The sequence below is a fragment of the Torulaspora delbrueckii genome, chromosome 5, assembly GCF_000243375.1.
Source record: "Torulaspora delbrueckii CBS 1146 chromosome 5, complete genome".
Lineage (NCBI taxonomy): Eukaryota > Fungi > Ascomycota > Saccharomycetes > Saccharomycetales > Saccharomycetaceae > Torulaspora > Torulaspora delbrueckii.
The window spans coordinates 782567-795180 of NC_016505.1; the positions used below are offsets into that span (position 1 = coordinate 782567).

General features: G+C 41.4%; 5 protein-coding genes across 5 annotated transcripts; 2 read left to right on the forward strand and 3 right to left on the reverse strand.

The window, feature by feature from the left end:
* Nucleotide 1: 1 nt before the first annotated feature.
* On the reverse strand, nt 2–1324 carry MMM1 (ERMES complex subunit MMM1; the record flags this gene model as incomplete). Its single annotated transcript, XM_003681825.1, has 1 exon — nt 2–1324. One exon carries the CDS (start codon nt 1322–1324, stop codon nt 2–4), a length of 1323 nt encoding a protein of 440 aa, XP_003681873.1.
* A 270-nt stretch (nt 1325–1594) lies between these two features.
* LMO1 (Lmo1p) lies at nt 1595–3550 on the forward strand (the record flags this gene model as incomplete). The annotated part of the gene is made up of 1 exon (XM_003681826.1): nt 1595–3550. The coding sequence occupies one exon, from the start codon at nt 1595–1597 to the stop codon at nt 3548–3550; it is 1956 nt and encodes a 651-aa protein (XP_003681874.1).
* A 34-nt stretch (nt 3551–3584) lies between these two features.
* On the reverse strand, nt 3585–5807 carry DRS1 (putative ATP-dependent RNA helicase; the record flags this gene model as incomplete). Its single annotated transcript, XM_003681827.1, has 1 exon — nt 3585–5807. The coding sequence occupies one exon, from the start codon at nt 5805–5807 to the stop codon at nt 3585–3587; it is 2223 nt and encodes a 740-aa protein (XP_003681875.1).
* A 263-nt stretch (nt 5808–6070) lies between these two features.
* Nucleotides 6071–6673, forward strand: SYS1 (Sys1p; the record flags this gene model as incomplete). The annotated part of the gene is made up of 1 exon (XM_003681828.1): nt 6071–6673. The coding sequence occupies one exon, from the start codon at nt 6071–6073 to the stop codon at nt 6671–6673; it is 603 nt and encodes a 200-aa protein (XP_003681876.1).
* Nucleotides 6674–6802: 129 nt separating this feature from the next.
* Nucleotides 6803–12475, reverse strand: CYR1 (adenylate cyclase; the record flags this gene model as incomplete). Its single annotated transcript, XM_003681829.1, has 1 exon — nt 6803–12475. One exon carries the CDS (start codon nt 12473–12475, stop codon nt 6803–6805), a length of 5673 nt encoding a protein of 1890 aa, XP_003681877.1.
* Between the last annotated feature and the right edge of the window lie 139 nt (nt 12476–12614).

Consider the following 12614-nt stretch of genomic DNA (forward strand, 5'->3'; position numbering starts at 1 on the left):
TTTAGGCATCTTTCGTGCCATCTGCGTCGTCAACATCAGACTTCCCTTCCCATGTGTTTTTACTTCTGGGCCACATGCTGGGCAGTCTAACGAACTGGAACCTTGGTTCGACGCACCTTTCGACAAACCATTTCTTGATTTGATATTCAATGAGACTGCCGATTTTTGGTATATTTTCCAGCTTAGACCTTGCGCCGATCAACGACTCACTCTGGAAATCCATTCTATACTCAGGTGCAAACGAAAATACAAGAAAATAACCAGAATTATTACTGTGCTCGACCGAATCCGTGGAAGGAACGAATTCCTCTGCTTTCGTCAGAGAAACAGTCAAACATGCCTGGAATCTAACAATGGCGACCGTTAGGTTTATTGGAAGAGCAGCAGTTGCAGGCTTGGGGTAGTTGAGTAAAAGTTTTGTATCAACCCCAACAGCGAGTCGATCATTTAGATCGATGTCAATCTTAGCCTCCAATTTCTTCTTATTTGAATTTGGAGCGTACCGAATTCTGCAATTGGAAAATATTGGAAAATCATCGCCTATATCTAATTCTGTAATTTTAATCCCATCCACGTAGCTTGGCAATTCGTGGGCCTTCCTTTCAATGAAACTGTTGAGGGAATTGACAATATTATCTTTTTGCCAAGCTTCCTCACGAAATTGCTGGATAGTTTGAGCGATCAAGACATTAAACCAGTCAAGTGACTCCGAGGGATGTGTCTCGACATTATAATAAGTCTTTTCCAAAATAGCGTCGATCTGACGAGACTGCTCTGCCTCAATATCGTCTGGCCCATCGATCTCATCTTTACCACCTCTTTTCATAATGGATGAAAATAATTGCGACGAAATAAATGGTCGAGACCCGGATGGTAGGCTAGTGGGATTCTTTGGATTGTTAGGCTTGGAAGCTGATGAGTCACTGAATATGAAGAATTTTATGAAGAATATCAAAGCAACCACAACAGTAATCTGACCAACAATCAGGCCTTGTAGAAAAGACCATGAGGAAAAAGAGCTGGCAGGTGGAACACGGAGGTGCGGTTGTGCTTCTTGAAGTAGCTCTAACGTTCGGTGTATGGCCCAACTGGCATCAGCAGCGCCATTAATTGTGCCTAAGCTATCATTTTCCATGTGCTGCAGCCCATCTTGCGTGGTATTGGACTTTTGTAAATGGTCTAGGACCATTTTTTCGAGATGTAAAGGTAAGGCCTTATCGATATAGTCATCAAAAGAGATGAGGTTGGGACCCTCGAGCATCGTGGCATTTTCGCTAAAGTTAATACCCTTGCTCTCTGTGCTTTGTTCACGATCCGAAAGCATAGATGAAATGTCCCGAAAGTTTGGCGGCACTTCTTGAAGATCGATCTAGAGCGCTAGCTTTCTACAGTCAACTTTTTATCATTCTGGAAGCGACGAAAGATGAGGCGGCCGAAGCAAATGATCCAAGGTCGATGAAACAAATATATACGCTACATAATTATAGAGGTTCTTTCCCGTTTGCTAGACTGCCGCTAGGTTTGATTACAATTATTCAGCCTTTGATTTAAAAAAGAGGGCTAATTTGCACAGATCTAAGAGCTTATAGGTCAGATGCCCTCATCACTGATACAAGACTTACAAAGAGTTAGGGAGACACTGGAACTGAACATACTGCTTGTGGAGGACCAATCAAGAAAATGTTTTGATATAATTTTTTCCCCTGCTAATTCATCTTCTGAACCAGAAGGATGCCTAAACCTCGTTGGGGACTTCATTTTGAAATGTGATTCATCGTTCCTGTGCAAAACAGTTATCACAGATCTGCAGTTTTGGGAATTGCTCAAAGAGCTTTTAGCTGATGCAACAGCTGATGAACTGGCTAGCTATATCAACAGAATTTTGACCGAAATTCTTGACCAACCTGGCAGTCATAAGGAATCTTTGGCATCTCTGTGCCAAGCCGTTTCATCAGATGAAACGATTATGGACACACTTGTTGTGAACCTATCGACACAACAACTTCAACCTCGCATCGCTTTGAGAATCCTGGACTGCATCATAGGATTTCTCACCTGTTTCAAGTTTCTGTCACTCTATTCACCCTCCGACGCTGCTCATGTAATTCCTTCGTTCCTCTTCACATGTCTGGATACTGGTCTGTGGGAAACATTGACCTCAATGCTTTCCTCTCACGACCTTCGAATAGAAATATTCGAGAAACTTTTGCCCATCAGAAGGCAGTTGTTCTCTTTTCTAAAGGATGTTAAGATAGATGAATACGAAACTCCACTTAAGAAGAAACTACTGGTCGCACTCGATCATACTATCAATACAGGTGCTGCACGGCAATCAAAATTTGAGAACAGTCCAGACTTTGACGACTTTGCGAAAATGAGCTTACTTCAGGCCTTCGATATAACTGCATTTCTCGAAAACGAAAATTTGACTTTTAAAAAGACTTTCACGGAGCAGTTATTGTTTTGTTCAGATCCATTTCCATTATTTTCTGCATCACTACATGTCTGTGACACACTGAACAACCTCTTCGAGAATATCGAAATCGAAAGCGGTGGACAAATTCACAACCTAAGTTTTGTTTTGAACAAGGAGCAATTCATGTATGCATTGATGGACAGGCTTCTCAAGAGCTGGGTAGAAGCCAAAGGAAAGAACATAGAAGACCTCAATTCATTACTAGAGCTGATCCCGATTACTTTTGATCGCATAAGCAAGTCATTGTCAAACTCTTTGAATCTCACTCCACAAGGCTACTTTCGCCTTGCGTTGGATGTTATCAGGGAAGTAGATTACAAGTTATCGCGTGAGTTGCAACTAGACTCAATAAGAGAAGCCCGTTATGAAAAATGGTCTTCACACGTCAATGTCTTTGAAAACATGCTTTCTAATCAAGTTAACGATTACGTGCATCATCAGAGGCTTTTGCAACTACAGAAGGGTACTTGGGTTTATGCCGACAACCCTATAGACATAAACATTAAGTTCCCACGAGTATATTTCATGGTCCTATCAGCGAACCAAGTCAATCTTCTGGTGAAAGAATTTCCAAAAATAAGTGAGCGCACCCCACTCATTGAAGATAATGAAATTTTGGCTTCTTCAGACACGCAGCAAAATTCTGATAAACAAAACACTATGGTGATACCTCTGTCTTCGATCAGCACTTTCAAAAGCAAAGAAATTCTTTTAAATGATAAGACACCTCAGGACTCTCATCTGGTGAACGTCATACAAAAGAATTTTTACACAGAGGTTGAATTAGTTGATAAGAACAATAGATCTGTTCTTAAGATTTTTTTCGATACGAAGGAGGCCATTTACTCATGGCTGGACGGTATTCAGTTAGTTTCTTCTGCCAAGCACCCGAACGGTCTTTCACAGGGAACCATGGATCAGGTTGAAACTCTAATAGATATTCGGAAAAGTGTGCAAATGATAAATTTGGCTGGAGATGATGATATGAAACCGGTTGATTATAGCCAAGATGATGAAGAATACTACGATATCAACACCCTAAAAGGATTAACCAGAGACTTTTATTACGAGTGAAATGTTTAAATATTACACAATGGATTATTTGGTTTTAGTGGAGCTTACTTCCTACCCTTTCCCTTCTTCGAATTTTTTTACCAGGAGTTCTATTTTGTTTCTTGTATGCTCTTTCTTGATCTGCTGTACGGTTCTTCTGAGTTTTCTTGTAACTACGAGAGGAATCCTCAGCTGCTTCCATTCTCTTACGTTTTTTACTGTTAACGGTCTTTTTGTTCTTGGCTAAAGCTCCGAACATCTTGGCATTTTTCTTTTCAGCCTCGCTGTTGAACCAAGTCCTCTTTGGTCTTGCTTCGATCTCGGCTTTGTGTTTGAGTAAATTCTCACCCTTGCGAAGTTCCATTTCAGCTCTGAGAATCTCTTTTTCACCCTTTTCCTCTTCCAAAATTTCATCTATAGTTCCCTCCATTGATACAACAAGTTTGTTAATTTCTTCGACATTGTTCCAGTCAATATTTCGAACTGCGGCAGTTTGACCCTCTGAACTCTCTTCGACGCTCTTGATAGCACTTCTTACCACACTTCTATCTTGAGATGACTCTCCAACGAGTGAAACGGAACGACCTTCCCTTCCTGCTCTGGCGGTACGACCGACTCTATGCAAATAAACTTCGTAATTCTTTGGCATATCATAGTTGATGACAACTTCAATCTTTGGAATATCCAAACCTCTCGATGCCAAATCAGTACAAACTAAAATAGGAACTTCCAATGACTTAAATTGATTCACCGATTGTAAACGTTGTTCTTGAGACAATGAACCATGCAATTCGCCGACACTTATCCCGAGTAAACCGAGGATAATTCTCAGTCTATGTGCCATCTCTTTTCTGGCGACGAAGACGACCATTCTTTTCTGTCCAGTACCATCCAACTTCTTGATTAGGTGGAACAGTACTGATGGCTTCAGATGATCTCTCTTACGAATACGAACAAATTCTTGCGTCAATTTTGACGCTGCTTGCTTTGGTGGATCGATCATTACTCTGACGGGTCTTTTCAAGGTTAGAGAGACCAATTGTTTTATCTTGGAGTTCATGGTAGCCGAGAATAGTAACGTCTGTCTTTTGCTAGGCAACAAAGACAAGATTTCATTCAACTCTTCTTGGAAACCTTCCTCTAGCATTCTGTCAGCTTCATCAATGACAAGAACTTCAACTGAGTCGACATTGAAACTTGCCGAGTTTCTGATATGATCAATGAATCTACCCGGTGTAGCTACAACAATATCTGGTCTTGCCTTCAACGACTGTTCCTGCTGCCTTAGATTCAAACCACCGACCGCTAAACCGAAAGTCAGACCACTTACATATTTTCCAAGTTTTTTCGCAACATCAGACACTTGAATGGCTAATTCACGAGTTGGAGTTAGCACGATGACTCTAGTCGAAGCAATCTTTGCAGGTTTGTAAAGCAAACGTTCAATAATTGGAATCATGAAGGCAGCTGTCTTACCCGAACCTGTAACGGCACCCGCAATGATATCTTTACCAAGCAAGGCGATAGGAATTGTAGCACTCTGAATTGGAGAAGGTCTGGTGTACCCCAGGTCGCCGAGACCTTTAAGAACAGGTCTTGATAGTGATAATGAATTGAAATCATTATGAACTTGTTTTGTGGCCTGTTCACTTTCTGCCTCTGGAGCGTAAAACTTCGCCATCTCTTCGGGGGAGTCTTCATCTTCAGAGTGTTCTTCACCGTTGTCCGGTATACTAATAGGCTCAACATCGGCTTCTTCTTCTTCTTGCTCTTGGTCATTCTCTTCCTCTGACGTCTCGTTTTCTTCTTCCTTCTTGGTCGAGCCCATACCGAACCCATCCAAAGCCAGCTCGTCATCGTCTTCTTCTTTTTCCTCCTCCACGTCATCGTCATCTTCTCCCCCCTCTTCTTCTTCACTCTCACCCTCAATATGAGCCATATTTATCAAGCCACCTTTCCTTCTGATTATACCGTTCAGGTCAACATCTTTCTTAATAGATTCGCCCTTCTGATCGTCACCGAAGAAGTCCCAGCCCTGGAATTTCGAAACATCATCACCTTCAACATTAAAATTAAAATTTGGATTCAAGTCCCCATCGACTGCTTCGCCGGTCTCCACTTGTTTCGACTTCTTCTTCTTATTCTTCTTCTTGTTGCTTTCAATCTCAATTACTACTTTCTCGGTCTCTTCATCAGATTGATCTAGGTTGGGCACATCATCCTCACTGTCACTTATAGTAGGCACGAAACCACTGCTCAAGAAGTCCACTTTACTCATCACACCACCAAGCCTTGAAACCTAATACAGACTAAAAGTTTCCTAATCTCTTCAAATCATCCTATCTCATCGCATCTCATCGCATTTTCTTGTCAAATTTAATTAAAATTCATCAACTTTCGTCAAATTTTTCACACCTCGTTTTCAATGACTGGCCGAAGCAGTTCAAGCTTTCCAGAGGGGCCCATCAGCACCACTGTTAACAACTAATTGATGCTGTGCTGAGCTTGTTTGAATCGTTCTGATCGATCGTTCAAGCTATGATGTTCCTGTCATTTCGCAGGTATATGCGTGTTCCTCATGAGTTGAAACCCTCGCAGATTTTCAAGCAGGATTCCCTTTCACCTAGTAAGATCGCTTTGCAGATTGTGCTGTTGCAGATCTTTTACTACATAACAGCCTCGATACTGTTCTATTGCTGGGCAAAATTAGTCGGGTACGAGTTAAATGTTAAGAATTGGCTTTTTTCTTGGGAATACATCAATTTTAATACGACTTTAGGACTCTCACTTTCCGTACTGTGGTTACTGGATTCACTGATATGCGTGTTGTTTCTTACCGTGATAGTGGGTCGTAGTAAACTGGCGTGGGACTTTGCAGTGACAATTCATGCGATCAATTTGGCTGTGGTTCTCATCACAACGGGCCAGTTGCCATCATTTGCATGGATATTTCTGCAATTGCTCTCTTCACTAATACTAGTGTTCCTAAGTACATGGACGACGAGATGGAGGGAACTGAGGGATACTTTTTTTGAAGGTTTGGTGGATCCAGCCTTTGGCGAAGGTGCCGCGGATGCAGAGATACGACCTGAAGCTAATGATAACAAGCCAATCGAAATGAAAGATTTGGAAGCCCAAACATAGGGTCTTCCCCTCACGCTAGCATTGAGAAGGCTATGCTCTCGCATTGCCTTCTGAGACTCGATTTACAATTCATTTTGAAAGGTAAATAAAAGTCTAGTATTTATGAAAGTAACGTTACATACATCACGGCTAAGGTGCCTTCTCGACTTTCTCCAGGACTTTGTCTAGCAATTCGAAGATACTCATATGCATTGCACCGTTTTCGCCTGACTTGTAGCAATCCAAACCATGGAACATAGTTTGCTTCAATTTCAGAAGAGCTATATACGATTCAACCCTTGTCACCAGATGATCGAAATAGTTCAACGTCACAGTTTCGCTATCCGTAGACCGATAATGCGCTGGATTTTGAACACCTTCATCGACGTGCGGTAACTTGGAGGTACGGGTACGGTGATCGACATCAATGAATCCGCCATTTACTGCTGAGACGACTGCTTCTAATTTTCTCGCCACTGTTCGCAGCTTGGATATGCATTCTTCATTCAGCATACGCGTTTGTTCATCTTCGGTGATAAAGTTATGCCGGGATGCTAACGATTTTGGATAACAGATTGTAATAAACTCCTTTGTTTCCAGACCTTTAAGCTTCTGCTCACCGAACTCGAAGAAGACATAGCCAATGCTATCGAGCATTGCAATCTCTTTTTCCAACACTTCACCAACAAACTCTTCTCCATAAACATCTTTCAGAGGCTCCTTATCTTTGACAACTCTTTCATGGAATTTCAGAATCTTGTTGAACTCGATGCAGAAGTCGCTACTCATCGTTATCTGCCCACCATTGGCGACACCCTCCACTCTTGCAGCTTTATTCACCATCGGCCCTAAATAGTCCATTCTTTGTGTTACCAGATCGAGCTCCGGTACTGGACAACCCCAATGGACACCCATACGGACGGATAAACCTTGGTAAATCTTGTTACCATCCTTATCGACAACCAAACGACCATCTTGAATTGACGTAATTTCTTCGGGCCATTGGGCATCCAAGAGTTTCAGTTGTACACTCATACACCAAACCAGAGCGCTAATAGGTGTCGGAAATGCAACCATAAATGCATCACCTTCTGTCTTGACTTCGTAACCACCGTAAATTCTCAAGAGACGACGCATAATATCATTGTGCGTCTTAATCGCAGTTCGCATGGCATTGGGAAATAATTCCCATAAAAATGTGGAATTTTTAATATCAGTGAAAACGATTGCTAAATTACCAGTTGGTGGCATAATTTCAGCCTGCAACCTCCGTAACGTGGTGTCCTCGAAGGTACTTCTCCTCATGAATGAGCTTTTGTTCAATGTAAATCGGTTCTGATCGGTAGAACTCTTGTCAAATGCTAAGCACAAGATTGTCAAGTTATCAGAGCATCCGTAAGCGATGGCATGATCCTTCATGGCTGCTGCCGCCAGCATAGGCTCCGCAGCATTTTCACGAGCAATGTCACAGGCCGTCTCGAAATCCATATATTCCCATAACTTGTGAGTTGCGACAATAAGCATTTCATCTGCTTTGGTTAAAGTAACCAACGATATATCGGGTGAAGCATGAATATGAGGCAATAGATCGAAGAATCCAACAGCCCTAGAGACATCTACCACACCGTCAAGTTTATCGTCATTCACATATCCACCAGAAATACGAATACGTTCGTATTCTGCTCTCTTATAAGGTACATGAAGTTTCGTTAACCTTTGGAAATCACCATTGTTCTTGGACAAAATCGCCATACAATCACCAATATTAGTAGTGAAAACCTTGTTCCCCTTTATATACACAGCCGTTGAGACCGCACCACTGAGCAGATCCGCAGAAGTCAAATTTGCAACGTTTCCACCACTATCAACAGATCCTAGCATAACGTTGATTTCCTTGTTCAATTGAAGAAAACTGAAACGAAGCGCCTTCTTCACATCCTCATCCGTGTCACCATACCTTTCCAGTTGTCGTATTAAGATCTTGTCATAGACATCTCTCACCAACTTTGATATGTTATGACCATAGGTGGCATTCTGATTCTTACCATCATGCAAGCAAATTAGACACTCGTCGTCTTTACCGTTGAACCTTTCAAAAGTCACATCTCTAGAAGAAACAAAATCCCTTTGACCCAAAGTATCCGCTACACCGTATCGCATACCATTGAGTACAGATCCAGTGGTTCTCATACGCAGGTTAAAGTTTTCATCGGGCACTTTACTTGTATTCAGAGTGACATCCATCAGGCCGAGAATCTTAAGATTAGGTAAGACGGTCAGGTCTGAAAGGTCTGCATTGATTTCTTGGCTGACAAAAGACTTAATGTCAAATCTTCTGTTACCTGATAGGTTTAAGTATTTCAACTCTTTGTTGTAACGCCAGTTCCAATCGTAGTGGTAGTTCGAGATGTTGTATTTTAACTGATTGCAACCAACATCAAGGACATTCAAATGTGATAGTTGTGAGAGCTCTGCCGGTAATGAGAGCAGGTGATTACCGTTTAACATCAATGTTTTCAACGATTTCCACTTCAACACAACATCTCCAGATAATGTGGATAATTTGTTACCTGAAAAGTACAAATTCAGTAAGTTTTCAAGTTTCAAAGAGGAAATATCCTGGAAGTTATTATATGATAGGTTCAAAAGTTTCAAATTCTCGAAGCAATTGAATAAAGGCCACATCTGATCATCGAACTGATTATCCGCTGCGAGTAGAAACATTAAACTCTTAGCCAGTTTACTTTCGGATGTGAAATTGTTGAAAAACATGGGACTCAGTTGTGCGTTACCCAATACATTCGAAGAAATATTCAAAGTTGTTAATTCCAAATCCTGCAAACCATCAACCAGATCTCTCATGTTATTCGAATGCAAATCAAGTGTTTTCAGACTAATCAACTTGGGGAAACCGGCTGGCAAGGATTCTAGTTTATTTCTCGCGACTGATAAGTAAACCAGCTTGTTAAGTAACGAGATTTCTTCCGGCAGTTGAGTCAGGTTATTTTCGCATAAATCCAATTTCTCAAGTCGCGATAGTTTGACGAACAACTCTCCTGGCACACTGGCCAATTTTGCTTTGCTCAATGATAAACTTGTCATACTCATGGGATAAAAATCTTGGTAGGAGATGGAAGTCATTGGATTTTCCTGAATTTCAAGGGCTCTCAACTTTGGCAAGACATCACAAAAACTGGAAATTCTATTTCCTGTGAGGAACAAGTTTTGTAAATTTGATGCGTCCGTCTTGATTGATGCGATTCTATTATGCTGTAAGTTCAAAGTTCTTAAATTCTTCATACCTGATAGGTCATTAATCTCGGTTAATTTATTATGCGATAGATTCATCTTTGCCAGTTTTGTCAAATTGTTTATACTTATAGGTAATGAATGAATCTTGTTATAGGATAAATTCACCTGCAATAGGTTGGTACATTCATTGACCACTTCGGGGTAATGAACAAATCTATTAGAAGAAGCATCTAGTAATTGTAAGTTTTTTAGTTGCCCAAAACCTTTTGGCAATCTGTCCAGTTCATTACATTGTAAATTCAATATTGTAAGGTTTGACAATTGGAAAATTGAATTTGGGATTCGTCCAATAAAATTTCTCTGCAACTCCAAGGAGACCAACTTGTCTGCTTCCGTGATATTGGCTGGAAATCTTGAAGCTCTAATGTTGACCATTCTTAAACTCGTCAATTTGATGGTAGATTCGATAAACTCTAAAGGCAGGAAAATATCACCATTATTGGAAACATCTAAACTTTCGATCTCCGTAGTATGTTGGTAAAAAATGATTGGCGGTGTGGTCAAATCCATTCCTCTCAAATCTACATGAATGAAATCACTTCTCATGAGTCTTTGTTCCTTTTCAGGTGATAAATGAGATGGAGCGACTGGGTGGAAAAGGAATTTGAAGACAAAGCTGAGATCTTCAATCCCCATTATATGCAAAGGATCCGTCTTTCTGTAACCATTCAATAATAACAGTTTACGTTCGATAATGATTGGCTTGGCGAGAGGTCTTAAAATCTTTGACAATTTACCAATTTTCAACGACAGTTGATAACTACCTTGCGATGTGATGTTGAATTTTCTCTTCAATGCAGGTATAATCTCTCTTACTGTGGTACTTGGAGTGCATGACAGCGTAGTAAAAGTATCATCTGTGTTGAAGATACGAATGGCGTAATGACGTTTGAGATCCAGATCGCTACAATCTTTATAATATCGTTCCAACTCATATTCAACTTTATCATGCTTTTCGTCGACCAGCGATACTTGCTTACTGAATGCCAACTCATCGGTTGAATCGTGACCTGGCGACTGTCGCCTGGAACTAGTATTAGGTTTAGAGGTAGGGTCCAGCTCATCGCTTTGATCCAAATTATCTCCAGTGAGACTTTCTGTATGAGAAGACGTGTAATCGGAAGCCGAATTTAAGGATTCTGACGTTGAGGATTCTGAATCGTCGTCGTCGTCGCCGTCGTCATCATTACCTGTGTAAGCATTCAAATTCTTAGTATCCTTATTAAAAACGGTTGTGTCATTGTCAGGCGCAACTGCATGCTGTAAAGCACTGGGAGTATTTGACGCGTTCCTTACAAGTGACATTGATGATGGTTCCAGAGAAGGGCTACTGGAAAGTGCTCTATGCAAATGGGATGGTTGCTTATTCTTACGACGATAACCTGAATTCACCTCACCATGACTATATTTCTTATTCCTGGCCCTCTCCATTCCAGATTCTACGTCCCAACTTTCTGGAGCCACCCATTGTTTGACTTTTAATTTAGGGGATTGTTCATGGATACTTGTTTTTGACGTAGTCTTGGCCAACGTGTTATCTGGCGGAGGATTCGTTCCTTCCCTTATCATTGTGTTTTCGGGTGGCGCAACCTTACCTATATTCTTGACCGTCGGCTGCGCAGTGATATCGGAAAGATTCTCGAGATTGGTATCTAGCGGGAAGAAACTCCCATTTCCATGTAAAGTGGTGGGGCTTCTCTCTGATGCAATTTGCTTTGAACTTTCGGACATATTCGAAGACATTGTACTTGCCGTCGAACTTCTCCTACTGCTTGGGGTAGATCCCGATGGGATTACAAGATGCGCCGTTCTATGCCGGCCTAAAGCCGGACGATCCGAATTCTTTGTATACTCGTCAGTCGCGGTCAAAGATTTCTTTATCGGAGACATACTAGAACTTTTGGGACCATGCGAATGGTGCTCATCATGATGATCTGATTCATGTCCCAGTCCATGTACCAAAGTACTCACTTTCCTACGGAATGTCGATGGTACTTTAACTTTATCTGCCAGATATGGTTGCGGAGCATGTTGAGAAGTACCTGAATCACGCGAAGCCCTTCTATCCTTAGAACGAGCCGAATGATCACTAAAACTTTCACTCTTTTCATTTGGATCGTACTCGTCCTGGTGTTGACTCAGACTCTCTAAAGGTGGGTTTCCTGAACCGCCGAACTTCTTGAACAAGGCACCAGCAAAAGATCTCTTTCTTGAAGGAGGCAACGGCCTAGCGGGCCGTTGGAATGGATCCTCCTCGTTACGCTTACGACCACTACTATGCGATTTGGTAGCCGACAGTTCAGGCAACTCACCCTTGGCGGTTCCGCCACCACTCATCGATAAACTACTTATTGTGCGTCTTAGTAAAACTGGGCCTCTTCGTATCCTATTGGATTCCTGATTCTTATTATGGGTAGGGGTATCCTTTTCCTTACTTTGCAACTTATAATGGCTCTTGAAGGGCGGTTCCTCTTCTCGATCAGTCCTATCTGTACCACTTTCGGTTGTCATTTGAGTTTATCTATCAATCTTTGCGAACAACTCTTAACATGACCTAGAGCAGACTTTCAAAATAGAATCTCTAGAGTTGAAGTTAAAGTGAAAGGGGTATGAATTATCCGATGATAGTTGTTTGAGGATCCGATTGAAT